Source organism: Colossoma macropomum, unplaced genomic scaffold (assembly GCF_904425465.1).
Source record: "Colossoma macropomum unplaced genomic scaffold, Colossoma_macropomum, whole genome shotgun sequence".
In the NCBI taxonomy this organism is placed as follows: domain Eukaryota; kingdom Metazoa; phylum Chordata; class Actinopteri; order Characiformes; family Serrasalmidae; genus Colossoma; species Colossoma macropomum.
The window spans coordinates 14,689,241-14,711,165 of record NW_023494785.1 but is presented as its reverse complement, the minus strand read 5'-3'; the positions used below and the strand labels follow the sequence as shown (position 1 = coordinate 14,711,165).

Sequence of the window (21,925 nt, the reverse complement as noted above, 5' to 3'; positions counted from 1 at the left end):
AAAGTCAGTGTTTGTAAAGAAGCTGTCTTTTGCGTTCTTCTTTAGAGAATGTCTTTACACGCTGTGCTGATTTTAAAATAGTTAATAACAAGCATTGATGGTGTTTCTATTACAGATGGTATATAAATAATATTAAATTTAGCAGGTAAGTATTCATAAATGTATTCTCCTATAAATGTAAAAAGTAACTGGTACGAGTGGATCAGACACAGCAGTGCTGCTGGTGTTTTTGATGACTGTGTCCACTCATTGTCCACTCTATTAGACACAACTACCTTGTTGGTCCACCTTGTAGATGTAAAGTCAGAGATGATAGCTCACTGTGGCTGCACAGCTTGTGTTAGTCATCCTCTTGTCCTTCATTAGTGGTCACAGGACGCTGTTGGCTGAATATTTTGTTTGATGGCCTATTCTTAGTCCAGCTGTGACAATGAGGTGTTTAAAAACTCCAGCAGGAGTGCTGTGTCTTATCCACACTCACCAGCACAACACATGCTAACACACGACCATCACATCAGTGTCACTGCAGGGCTGAGAATCATACACCACCCAAGTAATACCTGCTCTGGGGGGGTCCTGACCATCGAAGAACAGGGTAAAAGGACACTACCAAAGAACACAGAGAAACAGACTGATTTCAGTCTGTAACAATGAGTGTAGAAACAAAGAGGTGGTTTTAATGTCATGGCTAATCGGTCTATGCTAAGATCTGGCCCTGTCAAACCAATGTAAAGGTCACAGATTTTACTAAAACCCAGCACACTGAAAGCCATCTTTCTTCACGATGATACTACATAATGCAAAACATATTAAGGTGTTTGGGTGGTAATGGGCTAATATTCTCATATTAACGCTGAGGTACACATACTGTTTCTTAGTATATGGACCACAATAAACATAGTGAACAATAGAACCCTCTGCTTGCCTCCAAAACTGTGTTAATGTTCTTGATACTTTTGCTAGTGCCCAAGTGTTCAGTGTTTCCTGCGTCCTGTCCTGTAGTCTTGCAGCAGTGCATAAATCATATTGTTCTATTAGCTAATGATAAAGTCCTCCTTGAGACAAATCAGATGTGTTAGAAGAGGAAAACATAAAACTCTGTAGCACAGCTGGACAACAGGATTGGAACTGAAGAAGTCCAGGATATAGCATTATCATGAACACGAGTTGACATTTCAGGAAGTACATGTTCATGTGACTGCTTTACAAGCAGAGGGTCCATATGGAGTGTATGGTGAGAAAAACAAAGTGCCTCCTTTTCTTAATATATTGAAATTAGCTAACCCCCATAGATCCTATTCAAATGCTATTATACATCACTTCTAATTAGCAAATTCTGCTACTTTAAGGTGAACCAATTGCTGACACATGTTCAATTGTGCACACACAGCTTATATAATCTCCACAGAAAAACGCTGTTAGTACAATTAGGCGCTCTGGAGCACGAGTCTAAGGTCATCATGCCCAATGTTATGTGGCTAGAGGGTTATGATGCCCCCAAGCACTGGGCTGTAAAGCAGTGGAACTGTGTTGTCTGGAGTGATGGAGCTCCATCCAACACATTTGGGATGAGGTGAAGTTTGTGATCCAGAACTAATCATCCAATATCAGTACATCACTACCTCACCTCTTGTGGCTGAATGTATTTAGATTCTCACAGCAATGTTCTAACTTCTAGTGTAAAGTGTTCCCAGAAGTGGAGAGTCCATTACTGCAGCAAATTGGCATAAACTCACTATTAACACCCTTGATTTCAGAAGAATGGTTGAATGAACTATTAGTGAGATTAAGTAGAAAATGTCTGCATAACTCTGACAAGAGGTTTAAACACAGCTTAGTCCTGGACCATTTAGGACATTCAGTGGGAAACAACCATTAAGAAAGTAATGCTGTGATCAGTGTCTGGGAAACTGGCCTCAGGAGCTTTTCAGCTTTGAAAGACCGTGTAGTGCTGCTGAGCATCAATCATACTACTTAATAATAATAATAATTTCAGAATACTTGCTGTCTTTCTGGCTCCAATCGAGTGGTTTCTAGAACATACCTAAAGGAGCGCCAAGAATCAAAGATTACAGGGGGCTGTATAAGATCAGAGACATTATTATACCCTGGGGTTATTACACTACTCTAAAAACTGGTTTCCTTAAAGCAGACTGAATTTGTGTGTTGTCATGGACTACGCCTTCATCCAAGGGTATTAACAAATAGTCTGATGTATAACGCTTTTCAGTCCTAAAACTCTGTCAGTGAACAGCTGAATGCATTTGTTCCACGCAATAGAAAACATATCTGTCAAAATATATTCATGACAAGGCTAGTGTCTTGGAGCCAACATCTGATCTTGGACTGATAAAGGCTTTCAGAAAAGAACTTCTTTCAATCTGCATTTCAAGACCATAGAAAGTGTGAGTGAGTGGGGAAAAGTGTCTATAAAAGAGTCTATAACATAGTCTGAGCTGAAGGATAGTCAGTGTACAAAAAAGAACATGAACAATTATTATAAAATTTGTTAAAAATCATCTAGAGATGTATTCAGGGACATTTCACTGACAGAGACATTGCTGCTTCTTTCTGTCACTAAGAAACCACATATTTCTTTACAGTAGTGAATACATCAGAAGTCTGAGATACATTTGTATTTGCAAACCATGATGAACAATGTATTTCTGCTTTTGCAGTGAATCCATTAAGCCTGTATTGGAATATGTACAGCCCAAGGTAACACGTCATGTCCACACATTCCATGATTTGAAAAATTGTTTGGACATTTTCTGGCTTATGTGGGACAAAAGACACAAGACAGAATTCCAGACATCTGGACCACAACAGCCAAGAGACAGCATGATGTCTATGAATAGAGTGATAATGTGCATCTTGGAATAAATTTGTTTCCACAGTGTCAGTTCGTGCTGAAACATCTGGAAACTTTCATCACTATAACAGCCCAGCTGCCCTAATCAGAGCTTTCTTTTTCTTTCTCTTTAGGCTCTTTTTAAGCCATCAGGTTGAAATCATTTGGAACAACTACATTAGTTTTTAGTTCAACCAATGTTCAACTACTAATATGAATCTGTAGATGATTTTTAGTTATATCTATGATAACATTAAGGCCAGCAAAAGGAAAAGAAAGAACAGTTTGTTTCTAAAGTGCAGTTTTATTGTTTAATTCTTAGGTTCATAGGTGTATGACTACAAAAATAGTTCAAAAAGCCAGAAATTATGTATTTTGGCAGCTGAAATTTAAACAGTCCTAAATTAGCAGGCAAATGAAATTCTACACATTTTCAGTGGTTTAATTATAAGCATCTTTCTCAGATTTGGGTTTGCTCTGAGTCACTGAAGAGCTGAAATCAGACAAAAGCACTGGCTTTGTCTCTGATGTTGGAAGTTGAGATGCTCCAGTGTCTCCCACTGCATTTTCACGCAGGAGTTTGCCTACAGTGTAAAGGAAAACAAGCAGTTTGATTAAAATACTTTAAATATATTCAGAATATATAATTCAGTGAAAATATGTAATTGGTTCTTATTTTACATTTCTCTCTTTTTGCATGGTTTCCTCTGAAGTCCACTGATGATGTTTGTGTGGTTTCATGTAACAAAAGCATGATCATTTTCCAATCTCTCTTTATACTTTAGAACTAAATATGCTGTTTTTTCACTGTCCCTTGGAGTCTGATATATGTGAATGATATGTGTTTTGAGTGACTGTCCTGTTTTGTGCTTATTCAAAAAGCAGTCAGGGCTGAACCCTTCCTTATAACTTCAGTATGAATAGATGGAGCTAAACTGATGTAGACAGAATAGGCAAATATGTCCAAAACTGCTTAAACCATATAATACATACTACACTAATGAATGGAATTGAATGAATGAATGGAATTCTAATGGTGATGTACTACTTTCAACATACTGTTTGGTATGGTGGTATGCAATTTTGGACACAATCTAAGTGTTAGTTAGTGAGGGAAATTAGGTTCTCCATGATATGAGCCTTATAAAAGGTGCGTCAAAGAGTTCTTTGAAAGATGCCATAAAAGAACCACTTTTGGTTCCCTAAAGAACCATGTTTGAAATATGTGTGAGTGTAAAGAACCTTTGAAAGACTTAAGGAACCTTCAAATAGTGTGAAAGTTCTATACCAATTTAAGGGTTCTTCCTACAGCCTTTACGTAATGAAGAGGTTCTTTAAATGCATATCTGCTTTACAAAAAATGTTTTTTTAAAGAGCCACTGAAAGATTCTTTAGGAAACCGAAAAGTGGTACTTCATCACACCAAAGAAAGAACATCCTTCATGGCAGCCTTATTTTTAAGGGTTTTTGCTAAATTTAATAAAAAAATGGAGATCAGGAATTTAAAAGTAGTAAGCTTCTTACTTAAACGCAAAAGGATACGCAAAACTACACTGTACTTGAATACGACAGGATGACAGCAATCAGTCTGATATTTTAGGAAATGTCTTCACAGCTTCTACGATCTTAAAGCTATTGCTTCATCCCCACAGAGCAGCGTTACTGACCAGTGGAGGCGCTCAGGACTGGCACGTATTGGGACCAGAAGGAGCACTGTGCCGACTGCAGGCTCTTGCGGTTGCTGAGGCTAGGGGACAGCTCCTTATAGTTCTGCCCGCTTGGGTGGGGCAGAAATTGAGGCCAGGGAGGCAAAACCTCACCCAAGGACGTTGTGGACACTGAGAGAGGCAGATTAGGGGTTCTGCCAAGAGAAATACAGAAGGAATGAGAAGGATGACAGAGACAGAGAGGGTACATTTCAGCACATGCAGGAGTGATATGATGGGTACCCAGTCTTGATGAAGTTGGCCATGTAGCTCATGATCTGCACAGAGAGTGTTCTCTCAGTGGAGGTGAAGAGTTCTCGTGTTTCTGGAAAATGTGGCACTCCAAACACATACTGCATATCCAGAGGAGCTGACAGTTCAGCACTGGTGTAGAGAAGAGAGTAAACAATATCAGTCCAGTGGAATTTGAGAAGTAGAAGAGATCTGTATGTCATCATTCTTTCTACTGTCATGAAGGTTCAAAACCAACCATGACTCAGCTCGCTCTTTCTGTGTTATAAAGACTGTGGTTTATTAGAGTTACAAAAAAAAGAAAGAAAAAGAAACAGTTTGTCGATGCTGTTAACATTCTTTAAACTTCAAGCATTCATCAAAGCATTCTTTTTTGTTTTCTTCCAACTCCATCACTCATGAGGTTAAAGCTTTGGAATTTCCTTTCCAAGACACATTCCAAGGAGACACAAGATGTACTCCTTGGAATTTAGCCTAACTGTGCCTTTGAAAGATAAGACAAGATAAGACTGTAAAGAAAACGTTTAATTCATCAAAGTACGTTTGATGAACTGGTAAAACGAGGACTATAAAATGTAAAGTTTCCTAATAATGTAACGCTGATTGTAGAAATCTGCCACAAATGGTGTAACTTCTGCATTTCTGTTTTGCAATCCTACAGAACATTATTCACGCTGTATTACATTATATCAGGAAAGCTGCAGTACTCTACCCTGGCTGTACTTGTTGATATCTGATGTTTTTCATGTCTATACCTGCTGATGCTGATCATGATCATGTCTATACCTGCTGATGCTGATCCGTAAACATTTTTAAAATATACATCTACATGGATTAGCATTATAGAAAAATACAACATTTGTTTTTTATAAGGTTATAAAAGCAGTAAAATGAATGGAATGCAGACACTTTAGCACAGTAACCCAGCCTCACCTAAACATTCTGCTCATCGAGAACAATAAATACTTCATCAAATATCGGTTTGAAATATCAGTCAAATCTAAACACCTGGCCATGTTTCCCTACTTGTTTCCTTGAGAAAATGTAGCTTTATGCAGCGCAATTGTGTAGTGTTCATACATTAACATATACGCTGTCACAGTAAGTTGTGACCTTTTCACCACTGTTGCAGTTAACTGACTGTACAGTGTTGTACACTATAGGTCATGCCAGACATTATAGCCTATAATGAGTGGCTGGCTAGGACAGGTGTTAGCTGGACAATTGTAATATCCTTTTATGAATGCATTTGGAAATACTGTTTACACTGCATCTTTTTCAAAAATACTGTTTATGAAGACATTTACAAATACAGCTGAAGCATCAGTGGAGTGGGGCCTCAGGATGAAAGAGAAGAATGAGAGACAAAATTCCACAAAGTGAGGGAGTGAGGGAGGAAGACAGACACAAAGTTATGTTGTAGGAAATCCAGCAGCAGGCAAGTCCTGCTCCACTGCAGATACAGATTCACAGAGGCATGTAGGAGCACACTGAGGGTTCTGCTTGAAATCTTCTATGTTCCATTCATTTATTTTAATTTACTTACTGACCACTAATATGACCTTGTTTCCACTGAATTAGTATGAAATCTCTGGATAAGGTATAAAGTCATTGGCCTATTATCATTAATCCTTATTTGCCTGTGAGACTGTGTCCATGCAGTACCTGCTGTGTGCCATGTAGTCAGGCAGGTGGTACACGTAAACACTGAACCGAGTGTGGGCGGCCCAGAAGCTGGCCATGTCCACAGAGGGGCAGGTGATGAAGAAATCCCTGCAGTGGAAAAACACAACTCATGAGTATACTGGCACATGCCTACAATGATGAATGGACTAACTACATAATGATACAGAGAGAGAGAGAGAGAGAGAGAGAGAGAGAGAGAGCGAGAGAGAGAGAGAGAGAGAGAGAGAGAGAGAGAGAGAGAGAGAGCGAGAGAGAGAGAGAGAGAGAGAGAGAGAGAGAGAGAGAGAGAGAGAGAGAGGGGACTACATTTCTGAGCACAATTTCATGGATTTAAATCTCTGGATTGGAAGGTGCCATATCCTTGGACTCCTTTTCTTCAGCAAAAGACACCTCCTCATTGTTCTAGAGCAGAAGTCTGTGCAAAATTATGCAATAGTCTTCAATGGTCTAACTGTTTCAACAACATTCCTTTGTTCCTCACTGGTATTCTTGACTAATAGTTTCCTTTGGACTCACACCGGTTTCCCTCATGTGTGGTAATGTGCTCCTCTCAAGAATGCCATATATTTCCACAGAGTGACTTAAAATGGGGCTAGCAGCCACCAGAGCCAAGACTTTCCATGTCTTTAAGACTAAACACAGTTTTCAGTCTAGTCCTATTACACCAACATGTCTTAGAAACTGTAAACAAAGAGCTCTCCCTCAAGCAGCTCTCAACATCATGTTTAACGGGACACGTTTTGGCAAAATTTCACAGAGGTCAGAGAGGACAAAGGCATTTTTTAGAGCTAATCTCACGAACACAGATAATTTACAAGACATGTTAACAGTGCTTGTTGAGGTCCGTGTTCCAGACACTTTATTTGCATTTTGCATACTGTTACGAATTAAGGTTTGCAATATCTGCAAGTAACATCTGTGAGAAAACAGCACACAGCCTCATGAACTCTGGTGTTTGCTGTGTTGCTGTGAGAGCTGCAGATTGTCAAGAGTATTGTGTGTGTATCAGCTCCCTTACTTTTTGTGTGGGTCAGTTCTAGTCCATGCTATATCTGACACTAGTCATTATGTGGGTGGGAAACCTCACATGAGCGCACACACATCTCAAAGCCTGCCCAGTTCCGCATTTGGATCCTATTCTTTTTATCTAGCGCCACCTTCATCCACTCACCCAACCCTGATCTTTATGGTTATTTGAGTCTTTAGCATGTTGTGTATTGTGTATAATTGTGTACATTTTGTTTATAGGTTTTTTCCTATATGAATTTTTCTTTGTCTCTGGGTTTATTTCAGTCGCACTCAGCTCAACCATTTCCTTCCTGTTGATTACAAAAGCCACACCCCTCTGAGCGTGAGTTTGTGGTGGCATCCTTACTGCACGCCATTTAAAGCCTGCATAGCCAACCATACAAACATTCGACTGCTTTAAGCCCACAACAGAAAACTATATTAAGTCTACATTCTTAAGAATTCCTGACCACTAAACATGCTCTAGAGGTTTCTGGTAAAGCAAAATGGTCATGTTTTTTCTTCGAATGCTACTAAGAATGAAAGTACTTGCTCAGAAAGACAGACTGGATTTGTTTGTTGTTTTATTTAAATAAATGGTGGTAACTGACTGCAAGCTTAAAATACTTTCTAAGCATAAGTTATGAACTGAAGACCCAGGCAGGACAACTCAGGAACATCTAGAGAAAAACATCTCTAAGCAGCCAGGTTTTTAACATGCCAACAATCACACACAGTAGCCTTCAAATAGGCAAATAAAGTGTAGTTCCACTTGCATTAAGTAAGGGAAAATGTTTCCCTTGGGAGAAATATTTGATTTCTTGGCAATTAATGATCATTTAATGCACAAGCACTATGACATGTGCCTGCTCCTGTGAAAAACACGGCAGGATCTTTCAAAAACAAGTGGGCAGTTCTGTCATTTAAACATTTCTCTGTGTTTGACTTTCCAAAGCAATCATACTGTGTTCCATTCTAAAGAGAGAACAACTCAGTTTTTCAAATGTCACAGTGGAAGTGAGCAAGCAGCTGAATCTGAGACCACCTTTTGGGCTAAGTGATCTTTCAAATCTCTGCCCACAAATACGTTCTTTGCAAGGTACTGTTCAGTTGGACAGGATGTTAGCAAAACGTTTTTGTCTTACTATAAAGTGTTATTACTTTCAATGTATAAATTCATTACAATAGATGTGGTGTAGTTTTTTGTCTTCTAATAAATGGTAGCCAATCACTGCTGTAAACCTTATTATTAAACCTTAATGTTATAGTGAATCTAAAGAAATGTTGTAGTGGTCCAACTGCTTTCTGAAAATTTCTCATCAGGCTAACGGAATTTTTCTCATCATTCTGTAAAACTTAATCAACATAGCAACAGTTGCTACGAAAGAAGGCATTTGTGGGTGGAGCATGGATCAGTCAATTAAGTGGACCCTCTCTCACCTTGTTGCATTCTCTAGAGCGCGGGAGAAGACGTTGTAGCCAGAGGGAGTTGGAGAGTGCTGAAGAGAGTAGAACCACGTAGCTGCTTCCTTCACAAACACATTGGCATCATCTCCTCCAAGGGAATTGGACAGAGCCTCATAGAAAGCTGTTTTACTGTCTGCTCTTCCCTGGAGCTGCTCAAAGTTCTGTTTAAATAATAGTATCCAACTTTACACTTGTTCATTTTCTCAGCATACAAAATCAGTACATAAGTAAACCTCATAATTCTATATTTTACCTTTATTTATTATTCATGATGTAAACATTTCAAGATGAATGAACCAAGAAATTGTGAAAAGCAAAAATGTTGTACTGATTAGACAGTATTGTGCAAAAGGTTTAGGCACCAAAGGAAATAATATTTAAAAAGCTATTTATCTGGCAGTAAGTGCGGTATTAGAAAAACACTCATATTAAAATATATACAAATATTTAAATACAATAAGTGTTGGTTTTATGTATGTGAGTGTGTTTGTTTAACCATCTCCAAACCTTTCCTAAGGTAAGCCCAATATCATTTGTAGTTACCATCTAATGCTTCATTTTAATTGGCACAGCAACTATTACTACTTCTGAAAACAATACATTTTAGTTACTTTAAACTTTATTTATGTTTACTTGTATTTATTCTAATAGTGTTTCGATAATAAACGTACTGCCCAGATAAATGGGTTTAATCAAACTGCTTAGCAGCCTAAAACTCTTACCCAGTACTGTGTGATGAAAAGTACTTTTGTAGCATTAGACCCAGAGGCTCTCATAAGGGTTAGAGGTGTACTGGCTTTTGCCATTTACTTTTTTGGTCTGACCTTGATGTTTTTAGCTCTGCTGATCAGTCCGTCCTCCGCTGAAGATCCCAGCAGCAGCGGGACTTGGTGAAAGCGGCCGGAGTTCAGAGCGGTGAAAGGCTGCTCTCTCACCACCACACCATCCACCACGGGTGACCAGGCCTGCAGAGGACCACTCACTGCCAATAACTGCTCTCACACACACACAGACACACACACACACACAATCATGAAATCTGTAAAACTATGTAATATTTTATATTTATATCAAATGGGTGGTTTCTAAGGTCTTAAATGGTCCCTTCTGGAATTTAAAAAAATAATAATTAGCTAAATAAATGGATGACGTATATCACATTAAAACAAACTGTGCAGTCAGAGTTTTTGATGCAGTAGAGCCACCTTGGTCTGTGCACCGTTGATGCCCTGAGCTGGTTGCTCTCTCAGACACGTCAGTAGCTGTGCAGGTTCAGAGGATGAGCAGCCCAGCTCTCTGCCTAGAGACACAGCCTGCTCCTGGGCCTTCTGCTTACTCATTACCACTGCTGGAGAGAACGCTGAACCACCCTAAAAGAAAACATGCAGCAACTCAATAAGCGGCTGCCAGTGCCCTACTAAAACTGCTTTAAGTGCTAAAAACTACATTATTAAATGGTTACATTTTCATTAGATCCTAGATCATAGAGTTCTTCTAGGTAATTATGGACTAAATTTCACTATATGTGTAAATGTTTGAAGACATCTGCTCATTCTATATTTCTCCTGAAGTTAAGAGTATTAATAGGGAGTTTGTGTACTGCAGTAACAGCCTCTCCTCTTCTGTGAAGGCTTTACTTTAGATGTTGGAACATTGCTGTGAGGATTTGATTGCATTCAGCTACAAGAGCAATACAGAGATCAGGTACTTATTCTGGATGATTAGTTCCCAAAGGTATTAAATGGAGCTCCATCACCACAGAGAACGCAGTTCCACTGCTCCACAGGCCAGTACTGGGGGGTTTTATACCCCTTTAGCTGATGAGTGGCATTGGTCATGGTGACCTTGGGCTCATGTGCAGCTGCTCCACAGTGTTCCATTCTATTAATAATGGTTTTCTGTGGGGGTTTACTCCATAAGCTGTGTGTACAGCTGAACACAAGATGCACAAATAGATGCACCTTAAAGTAACTGAATTCTTTAATTAGAAGGGGTGTCTGGATACTTTTGGACATGGTGTATTTTTTCATGCAGATCAAAAAATTCTTATGAAACTCTGCCTCATTTCTTGTTAGCCTGCTATGTGTCCAGGGTGCTTTTCCCACAAGAGTAATAGGAGCAGTACTGGCTGTTTCATACAGCTCTCGTATTTCATCATATGTTAAAATGAAAGATTAAGCAGAAAAGTGGTATAACTACAGATTTTTAAAAAGTTTCCACTAAATATGAACCACAACAGTGGTTTATTCTGTTTGTGTACACATTTATTGCCAGTTATTTATACACATTCTTGTTTCCAGTAGTGTACTAAATGAATTTGCATGTTTTAGGCAGCTTTATCATCACTTCCTATTTTGCTCATTTCTGGAGTGGAAAATGTGGTCTGAAACATTACTTCCCCATTCTGACAGGCTGCACTCAAAATCGGCTCTACACTTATCATAGGAAGCTAAAAAAATATCAGTCATCAGAAACAGCAAACTGTCCTGCAGTGCTAACCGAGAGAGGAGAAGTCACTGAGCTGGGACTTTTTGCATGACTGAGATATTAACTGCATGGATACAGTGAGCACTGCTACGTTGGTACATTCAGAATAAGACCCAGTGATGGGTAATACACAGGCAAGCCTGAAGTTCTCTACAGAGAATTTTGCACAAACTACTACCGAAGCTGATCTACCATCAAGAGGTAAGAATTTCACTGACTAGAAGTACATAACGTTTATAAGTAGAAAAATGATTAGGTTCATAATATCAGAATCCATGTTCATTTGTTATGATTAAACCTGTACTACATTGAGCAGGACTTCTGTCAAGCAAATATGGATAAATGTAGCCTCTCTGCAGATTTTCATGCATCAACTGCATCAGGTGCATCAACTACCGTCTATAGTTTGTGTGTTATTTGTGTATTGTTTTTACTGTTTTTATTATTTTGAAGTTAAAATTACTAGGATGTATCATCATGAAAATAAAATGATGAGATCCACCACAAACCAATCTGAAATAAAACTGATATATAACCTGTATTCATTTGAGAACAATAACTCCCTCAAAAATCCAGTCTATCAACTAAAACTGAAGCGGGACTCTGATGTGACTGAAAAAACACAAGGTTGTGAAACATATTTTGATGACTTGACAAAAACTGAATTTATCATCTGATTAGGAAAGGGAACTATGAGAGGGTGCTTCCTGTTTACTCTGTGCTCCTTTAATATGGATAATCTGAAATGTGAAATAAATTTTAATCTACATAGTTTACAAGACTGCTTTAAATAAACACGACTTCTTGTCCTCAGATGGCAGAACAGTGATGATTGCCACATGCGCAATTATGACACCTCACATGTAACTAAGCTCAAACCAGGCAGACTGTATCCACCAACACTGCTGCCTATAATCAACATTATCTTTACTAATTCATCATTCCCTTCTCAAAGTTAAAAATGTAAAAGGGTTCTTTGGAGCAATAACATGGAAAAACACTACTGGTTCCCTAAAGAACCTTTTCAAGGATGGTTTTCCAAATTAATCCTCCAGCGCTTTTCAGTTTAGACTTTCATCTGTAGCACATGGTCTTATTATTACCATCGACAATAACTTGTACACGTTTCACTGTACTTAGCTAATGTAGGCAAAAACTCTTCATTTGTCCACAGGTTTCCATTATAAATGTGTTTAACTCAATATGTTGTCTGTTCCTTAACTATGTACAGGGAAAAGCACTAAAAACATTGTCTATACACTGCAGATGTGACAGAAAGAGAGCAGGCTGAAAAACACCCTTTGAAAGGCTCTGTAACACTTTATTTAAAGGCTACCTACATAAGAACTTTATAACACATTCATAAGCACTGAATAACATTTATAAAGCAATATTTTAGAATTTAAAAGCTTAGGCCTGTAAACCTAAAATGTTGTATGGAGTAAATGACCTTGTATTGACATAAAGAGCCTTAAATTAAATTGTGATTGAATCCCCTTATAACACTGTTATGAAACATCACTCCAAAGTATTCCTAAGTGACCTTACAAGGCAGTATTTCTAGGAGTATTTCAACTTTCCCTCATGTACAAGTTCCACCGCTGGTATTTATATACAGGAACATGTGTGAAAGTTATTACTTGAGTTCATAGGCATCAAATTCTTCCATAGAACTGATAAATGGTGTTCTTAACTATAACTGTGCCTAAGGTACACAATTTGAGAAAGTTGTATCATAACAGTGTAATTAATGGAACAAATGTTCATCACTTTAGTATAAGGGCCATTAGGTTATTACAATATTACTTACTTTATAAAACACGCCATCTTTGGATTACTGGCATAAACTGCTCATAAATTCTCAAAGATTGCTTTTTTTATTCAATGCTTATACGTGTGTTATGAAGTCTGTGTAGGCAGCCTTCAAATGAATTGTTACTGAACCTTTCAATGGGTGGTTCTTTAAAGTAACACTCCAGTGTTTTTCAACCTAATCTCTATCGGTCACATCTGTAGTTACAGTCTCTTACCATGGACAATCATGTCATTTTGCAATTCCTGATATAGGCTGTTTATAAATATTTAAGTATTGTTTTTTAAATACATTATTCAGTGCTTATGCATGTGTTAAGAAGTATGGAGGTAGCTTTTAAATAAAGTGTTACCAAAGGTTCTTTAAAGAACCCAAATGACATCGCTGCATCACTTGCCACTTTGATTTTAAAGAGTGTGTGATTATTTTTCTCCTGTTACAGTAAAAGACAAGGACACAGCGGTGGTGCTGAGTGATTACCCTCCTCCTGACGTTTGTGATCCGCTATTCCACATAGGAGATTGGCTGAGACTCGTATCAGAGTGAGCATTAGCACTCTTTCACATTCTGCTGAAGCATTATGTTGTATGCCACCCCAAAAAGACAAGAAAATCTTGAGAGAACCTCATACGGTCATGTTTTTTTTACTAGTAGTCTGACTCGAAATGCCCATTCTGACAGAGCAGTCTGTCCTGCAGTATACTGATAGGACCGTGAGCAAAACTGCCAAATATGGCTCTGTGAGACGGCGGGTGATCAAAGTCAACACGGCCACATTTTATTACCATGCTGGCACAACAGGAAGCAAGATCTGTACAGGATTGGAAATACACCTTCTTTAAGGCAGCCCTTAAGCTGATGTTTGAGGATTTACGCTTCATGTGGTTCTGTACACCCTAAAAAGTGATGTTTTAAATAACAACACACTGCTTGCGCAACCCATTTTAACACTTTGTTTTCTGCTTTAACACATTCTGCGTTAAAAGCAACCAAAATATATTATCAGTAACACAAACAGTTAACAGTAACACAAAATATGTTGTTTCCAACTGAACACCCTAATGTGCCTAGAGACAGAATGTGTTGTTTTTAACACATATATTTTAAGAGTGTAACTGACAACTTTTAATTCTGCCCGACTAAATTTAAAAATATATATAAAAATTACCATTTTATTCCACACAGTTTCATTAATAAACGTTCATACAATTAAACTGACAGCAGCTTAAAGAACAGGCTTTTTGACAAACATAGATTTTACCAACATAATTAATTACATAGTTGGGCTCATTCAATTATTGCTTTTGTGCTTCTTGGGCCGGCTGGCCAAGTTCACACTTAGTCATTTTTAACTTCTGAAACTCTGAAAAAGGGCCTGTGTGTGAGTCTTCACTTCAGTTCCTCACTCTCATAACTACATAACTTACATTTCAGTATCATTGCATTTGCTGAATAAGTCATAGTAGTTTATGAATAATAAGCCGTAAGATAAGTAACTAAATTATTGCTTAGGCTTCAAAAGGTTAAAATCCGGTGACCGTAGATTCAGTTACTCAGTAAAGCAGTTACAAGCAGGACTTGGACTTTTATACACTGAACAGTAAGTTTAATGTATTAAGTGGAGCTGCTGTGGTCATTGACTAGATTGATAGCTAATTTTTTCTCTGACAGAAACTGTAGAGAAGAAATAACAGGTTTTAATCTATTATTGTTGACTTTGCTGTAATAATGAACTATATGTCATATATAGCATCTGTCCAGAAAGCCATGACACATGATCTTCATGCTCTGTCTCTATCCCTCTTCTCCCAGTGAGGGGTACTGGTGGAAAGTATACTCTCTCCAGACTAGAGAGGAAAACTTCATCCCACACTGCCATGTAGCCAAGGTTTACCATGGGTGAGCAGTAAAGTTAAACCTAAACTATTCAGTTCTTTTTCAATTGTAATATAATAAGGGTCAAACATGATGTTCCCCCCATGGTTTCAGCTGGTTGTTTGAGGGGGTTGAGAGGGAAAAGGCTGAGGAGCTGCTTCTACTGCCTGGGAACAGAGTAGGGTCTTTCATGATCAGAGTCAGTACAAGAGGTGAGAATGTGAATGACGATGCCTTACATTTATACTTCTTTTAACAAAGAAATAACTGCTATTTGCTGTGTAACTTGCTATGTAAACTGAAGAGTTTGGTTTGGGTTTTGCACCTGCAGGTATGTACGCCTTGTCTGTGCGTCACAGGGTCGTAATGCATTACCGGATATTTCGGCTGCCAAACAATTGGTATTTCATCTCCCCACGTCTCACTTTCCAGTGCCTCGAGGACCTGGTCAGCCACTACTCTGGTAACACTGATCAAGTTGTATTGTTAGCTAGTTTAGCTCCCATCCCTATTCTTCAAATGTTCTGCGCAGCATTTATTTAGTTTGATCTGGACAGACAAAGTCTTTTTCACTCACACAGATATAGCGGATGGTCTATGCTGTGTTCTTACTGGTCCCTGCTTGGCTGCCCCTGACCCATCCCAGAGCCTGCCCTCCCTGCCTGCTCGAACGATGAGATCACAGAACTGGACAGCAGCAGACAGGTAAAGGCCCCATCCCAAACTTCAGCTAAGATGGGTTATGGAACCAAAGTATTTTGCATGCTGATAAAAAAAAAGCTCTATATTCACTAGTCATTAGAAGTTTACTGCATTTTCTACATATATTACTTCAGATGTAATTAGATTTGAATAACATACTGAATTTACAGAGTGTTTGTCTGTTTGTTTAGACTTGAATGACAAAAATATGGCAAAAATGTAAAGCGTATTTTTTCTTTCCGCAAAACAAGAATCTACGCACAAAAAAAAAACTTATAATGAAAAAAGAGTTGAAATTTTTAAATATTGATTTTTACAGAATTTCTTTGTTAGTTTCAATAAGCCACAAGTAGACTTATGCCAATAAATGATATTACTGAATACTGCAATAATTTAAATAGGTGCATATTGTTATTTTTTGCTTTCACATGCCACATGATTTTTTTTTTTTGCCTTTTTCTGTGCTTCACCTTTATTATTCCCTTTGTACAATCACTGTTACAGTCGTAAGTCAAAGTGTGAACACACAGTCAAATTACATGTTTTATTGATTTTTCCAGTGAAAATAAATAACACATATTTTACAGGGAACACATTTAAATATGACTTTTCTCTGCAAAAGTTTAGTGCAAAATTCCTATATATTCCATTTCCCTTAAAATGTGCAGAAGTGTGTTCTCTGTGGAGAATGTATTAACTTGTTTTCACTTATAAAATCAATAAAAGGTCATTTGACCAGCGGTGCCCAAACTTTTGCATACAACTGCATCTATGGTTAATTAAAAAAATGTATACAATAGAAAAGACTGCACTAATTATAGGTTATACAAACAGAACATCACTAACTCCAATGAAACAAACTCAGAGAATCACTGAATGTTAAAATGTGTTTCCGGCCATCTGTGCAGAATATGGTTAGATGATTAGAAATGTTTATCCCAGGTGATAATTGTAGGGTAATGATAGCACAACCTGGGAAAATGCAAGCTACAGGCTCTGCAAGGCTTTATATTGTTCATATGTGCTACATTATAACTAAAATTTTAATCAGGATGATATCGTTTATAACTGTGCAGACAAAAATCAGTTGTCTAAATTTGCGTTATCGTCCAAGCTTAACTACAAGTGAGTAATTAATAAAAGGTATACCAAGCTTTGTAATTTTCATCAGTGATGACTGATACTTCTAAGGGTGTCTGTTTTTTTAGAGATGGACAAGTAAAAGGCTTAATTATGATTGAATAATTCAGCTTGTCTTGAGGCCAGGTATAGTCAGTCAATGAAACTGTGATAATCCATCTTTGCTGTATCAGCTTTTTAAAAGCATGTCATCAGACAGCTTTATGTAAAAGGTTCACTAACTGTTCTAACCCCTCCACAGTGCTGAGCAGCAGAATGCCAGTGGCTTTCCTGCTCGCAGAGACTCTGGCATCAGTTTCGGGGTCCAAAACAGTGTGTCGACCTATCTCTCCCTGGCCGGAGTCCAAGAAAGAAGAAAGCACAGCTGGAAGAGGAAGAAATGGAGATCCATCTACATGCCATCCAGCCAACAGGTCCACAGTACAGTCAGAGAGGAAGAGAGCTATGAGGAAGTTGCATAATGAACCGCGGAAAGAGCTGAAGAAGCGGTACTGAAATCTAAGGACATGAACGGCTACAACCTAAAAACATGCTTTGCATTTGAACCAAGACAAATTGATCTATTCCAAAATACTACACTGTGTTTTAGAAAAATACCTTGCAAACTAATCTTAAGGATGAATTGAGAAAGCCAGCAAACAACAAGAAGTTGTTGGCTGACATTTTGAGGCCTGCAAATTAAGCACGGGGCTCAAGCTACTACAGTGAGGATGTTTGAGATATTTCACACATTGACTTTTACTGCTTGTATTTCAGTACCACATGTGGACTTCACTGTGGATTTACTATGTTCTCTTCAACCATGAAAAGACCAAGACATTGTTATTTTCTCCATTCTGGCACACCATCTCCTCATGATTCAGACAGATGCACTTTTCAGTTCTTACCATGAGCAGAGCCTGGTGGAAGAGAGATGAGGATGAGAAGAGATGAAGACTGGCAATGTCAGCACCGTTTCTGTCTGCTCCCACAGTCACCCTGGTGGGATCTCCTCCGAAAAGAGCAATGTTCTCCTGTACCCACCCAAGTGCTGCTGCCTGGTCCTGCAGCCCATAGTTCTCCGGAAGAGCGCTGGAACCTGTGGTCATATGACCATGCAAATTGTATCACTTTGGATGACCAAGTATCCACTCAATGTAAGATACAACAATCTGCAACTGTATTCTACCAAATAATGTACATGGTAGTGAGTAAAGTCAATTCCTATACAGCCATTTTTAATACTGCGAATACTTTAACCATTGCAACAAGAGAATTCAGACTAAAGAGGGTTACTAAAGCATATCATTCATAGCACATAGCAGTCTTATCATTTTGAGGTGTCTGTTGTAAATGCTCACAGTACATATTATAAACTTTATATCATCACTGTCAGACAACAACCTTGTATCTCCAAAATAGCAAAAAGGAAAAACGTTCTTAATTTTCAACAGAACTTAATTTGAAGAGATTTTACTCCAAATAATTTGGGGCCTTTCATATTGGTCTATTCTTCATGAAACTTTCACACAAGTTAAAGATCAGCTGGTGTTTTCAAAAGAAGAGAAACGCAGATACAAGTTTTTTGTTTTTGACAGGAATGATCTATTACACAGAAAAAAAAACTCTACCATGCAACCCGGTCTTGGAAAGTTATAGGGCACCAGTGTTGGGACAGTTACTCAAACAGTCCATTGCAAATGGTTTCATTCAATGTGAAATGAAATGACTTTACTCAATATTTGCTGGAAACAAGGAATCAATTACTCATTAATTTATTTCTACGTTACATCTGTAAAACCCACGTGTTGCCCTTATACAGTCGGTACAGATGTATATAAGAGCAAACCCAGCAGTCATTTTAGGTCATTTAGTTATTCATCATTTCGGCTGCCAAACAACAGTTTGAAAGAAAGAAACAGCGAGTCACAGTAAATATAATTTAGGCATGTTACTATCCCTGACTTTAAAAAGGCATAGCCAGTCACGCTTGAATAGAATTATGAATGGCTGATGCAGTTTGAAAACCTAGAAACTAGCCGGTAGAAAGATGCCTCAATTTTTATGAATAAAATGTGAAGCATACAGAGCTGTTCTTGAATAAAAATCTAGTTTGGCCTGTTTAGGTGAGGTTAGGGATCTCTCTTATTCAGATTAGAAACCATCCATCTAGAACAGATGCTTTCACAGCCTGTTCACCAAGTTTACAGCACTTCCTGTGCTCATGACGTGCTTCTTGTATTCACATCGAAGTCGCTCAGTCAGCAGACTCACGTGGCAAACACGTGTGGAAACAACAACAGGTCAGGCACGAATAATCACATGTTAAATGCATAACACATGATTAGTATTGTTCTTTTATAAACATATGAGTAATGTGAGTAACACAATTCTTATTAAGCCAGTAACTATAATGTGACTACAAGAATATAAACTGTAATGTGTTACACCACACTGTTACAGGAAAAAGTAATCACATTATTGTAACATGTTACTTTGTACTGCAAAACCCCCCAAGACTGCTGGGCACACCAAACCATTCCTTATTTATATGTTTTATTAGTGTTTTCTAGCACTATGATGAGATAAACGTGATAATAAATGTGAGATAAACAATAAAATGATAAAAGAGTGTGTTTGTGTGATGCTGGGGTGTATTAGTACCTGTGCTAAGGAACCCAAAAGCAGCAACCCTGAAGTTGGCTGTCACCACAATGATGTCTCCTACAGCAGCAAGGTAAGAGCCATCCAGCAGGCCGGAGCCAGAGTTATGGAAAAACATGAGAACTGGTGCACCCTGACTCTGTAACAAACAGGATGGCGCCATGGAAAACAGCAAGCAGGGTTTGTTGATGAGACATGAATATGGCATTCGCAGTCATCTGACGAACGTTTCCTAATCCTGCTGCTGCATTTGCACTGCACTTTCTCACAGGAGTGAAGAATATGTTGGCCAATATATTATTCACCAAAAATGGGACAATATAATCCTTATTAACATCTAATAGTGGAATTACAGGCGGCAACTGTAACTGATAATTTAGTGCCCTATTATTAATACTGTCACCCTGTAAATGGAAGGTTGGATAACTGTTATACCAATAAGACTCCTAGTGAGAAACACCTAACATTATATCTCCCCCACCGTTGTACGCGGCTCTGGACAAGTGGGTCCAAATACAATATAGAATATATAATATATAAAGACACATAAAAATAATATTAATATTTTCAATTACCAAGTCCAATTAAGCTATCATATGGTTGTCTAAATTTAATCAACTTTAAAAGTTAAAGTCCATCTTCTCCATCAAGTTTTAACCTGTCCTGTCCACTGCACTTCATATATAGGCTATAGTGTGAAGTTTTTTCTTTTTAATTAAAAAAAAATCTAATCTAAATCATCATTGTTGGTATTGACCACAACAAGGTGTAAATTAGCAGAAACTCCTTATTAGTGCATCCTTAAATCAACTGATCATCTAATTAACAAGCATCCTTGAGTTTAAAATGGGTGTGTTACAGCAGGTAAAATGTCCAGTGCTGGATTGAGAAACACTTCGTTAGACACTTTTTTTGTGCCTGTTTTGGATGTGTGTTTATGTATGTGATGCAGAGATATGAAATCATCAGCACGTACCACACTGCCTGGTACAAATATATTCAAGTAGAGACAGTCTTCACTGGAACGTGAGTCAGTGGTGTCACCAGGTTGAAGACAACTGGGTCTGAAACAATTCAAACATTTAAATACCAAATTCAAAACAGCCAGACTAGCAAACAACAAATGAGTCATACATACACATTCAGACACAACCACAAAACACACACCGAGCAAACGTGGCATTCCAGGATCCTGTCCAGTCAGCTGGTTGCGGGGCACTGAAAGCGAAGCTGTCCAATCGGTGGACGAGCATAAGGCACCCCCAGGAAATAAGTCACACTCTTGCTGTCTGCACCAATCAGCTTCACCCCGTTTTCACCAAGGAGCGTTCCATGGCCAGGGATGGAGACTGAGGTCAGCTTTGGCTTCAAAACTTAAACACACAAAATCCTTAAAAGCCATAATACTAATCACAGACTACTTGAGCTGTTTGTAAAAAGAGGTCCAGTAAACAAACACAACACTGAACCATGGTCAATAAAAATATTAAAAGTTGAAAAATATGGTTATTTTAGCGCTTTCATTAAATTCATTTTAATAAATAAAAAGATTACTGAAAGGTGGTGTTCATAAGGCTACACAACATCTGCTTAAGTCTCCTATGACAAGTAACAAACCTATACAAACACTAAAGGTTTATTTCAAAAAACACAAGTTGTCACAACACTTTCTCATGTTTGTATGTTTATGCAGGTTTATGGCAATTGTCATTAAAGGTTTATGTAGATGTTGTGTAGCCTTACAAATGCTGCCCTTCAGTAAAGTCTTACCAATAAATGTTTATCAATCACAGTTTAAAGTGAATTAACAGAAATGTACAATTGTTCGCTGGATGTATCAATCATATTGATTGCATACTATGGAGATGAATTTGCAGAGTACTAGCGTTCTCTTAACACCTTACAAATTACAATTGTATTTTATCGTGGGAAAGCATAAGGGTTACACTACTAGTTCTCAGGACATTTCCTCACCTGTTTTAAGGTACACATATTCAGCAGGTTCTTTAGTGAGGAAGACACAGTGCTGGCTGCTGGACGACGGCAGACAGATATGAGTGTCTGGATACATCACACATCTAACTGCAGACTCTCTACTGGCCACTGACACAGCAGAACACGAATCATTCTCCTCACAGGCTGCAGAGAAGAAAATTTTGTTTTTTTACAATATCAGGACATATTTACGGTAAGTAATATACGTAATCAGAACTTGCTAAGCCTAACCCTAAACCTAACAGCAACCTCTAGTAACCAATAAGAAAACAGCAGTCTTTTAATTTAACAGGTAACTTT

At 38.1% G+C, this 21,925-nt stretch overlaps 2 protein-coding genes across 2 annotated transcripts in view; one reads left to right on the top strand and one right to left on the bottom strand.

The window, feature by feature from the left end:
• Positions 1-3,292: 3,292 nt before the first annotated feature.
• Positions 3,293-21,925, bottom strand: part of tg (thyroglobulin) — a 50,404-nt gene continuing 31,771 nt past the window's right edge. The window contains 13 exon segments of the mRNA XM_036583645.1: positions 3,293-3,435; positions 4,519-4,712; positions 4,801-4,941; positions 6,475-6,582; positions 8,944-9,131; positions 9,795-9,962; positions 10,176-10,340; positions 17,875-18,065; positions 19,631-19,769; positions 20,607-20,694; positions 20,798-20,853; positions 20,855-21,003; positions 21,605-21,769. Coding sequence (XP_036439538.1) covers positions 3,293-3,435; positions 4,519-4,712; positions 4,801-4,941; positions 6,475-6,582; positions 8,944-9,131; positions 9,795-9,962; positions 10,176-10,340; positions 17,875-18,065; positions 19,631-19,769; positions 20,607-20,694; positions 20,798-20,853; positions 20,855-21,003; positions 21,605-21,769 — 1,895 coding nt within the window.
• Positions 11,381-18,655, top strand: LOC118817033 (src-like-adapter). The gene is made up of 7 exons (XM_036583687.1): positions 11,381-11,658; positions 13,713-13,812; positions 15,083-15,169; positions 15,260-15,357; positions 15,477-15,608; positions 15,727-15,850; positions 17,229-18,655. Exons 1-7 carry the CDS (start codon positions 11,577-11,579, stop codon positions 17,446-17,448), a joined length of 843 nt encoding a protein of 280 aa, XP_036439580.1. The 5' UTR covers positions 11,381-11,576; the 3' UTR covers positions 17,449-18,655.

What these genes read in the sequence shown, in the direction of transcription:
- LOC118817033 (XM_036583687.1), top strand. Translation starts at nt 11,577, where the DNA reads ATGGGTAATACACAGGCAAGCCTGAAGTTCTCTACAGAGAATTTTGCA. An exon ending in AGCTGATCTACCATCAAGAG is followed by an intron (nt 11,659 to 13,712) that starts GTAAGAATTTCA and finishes CTCCTGTTACAG; the next exon opens with TAAAAGACAAGGACACAGCG. An exon ending in AACTGGACAGCAGCAGACAG is followed by an intron (nt 15,851 to 17,228) that starts GTAAAGGCCCCA and finishes ACCCCTCCACAG; the next exon opens with TGCTGAGCAGCAGAATGCCA.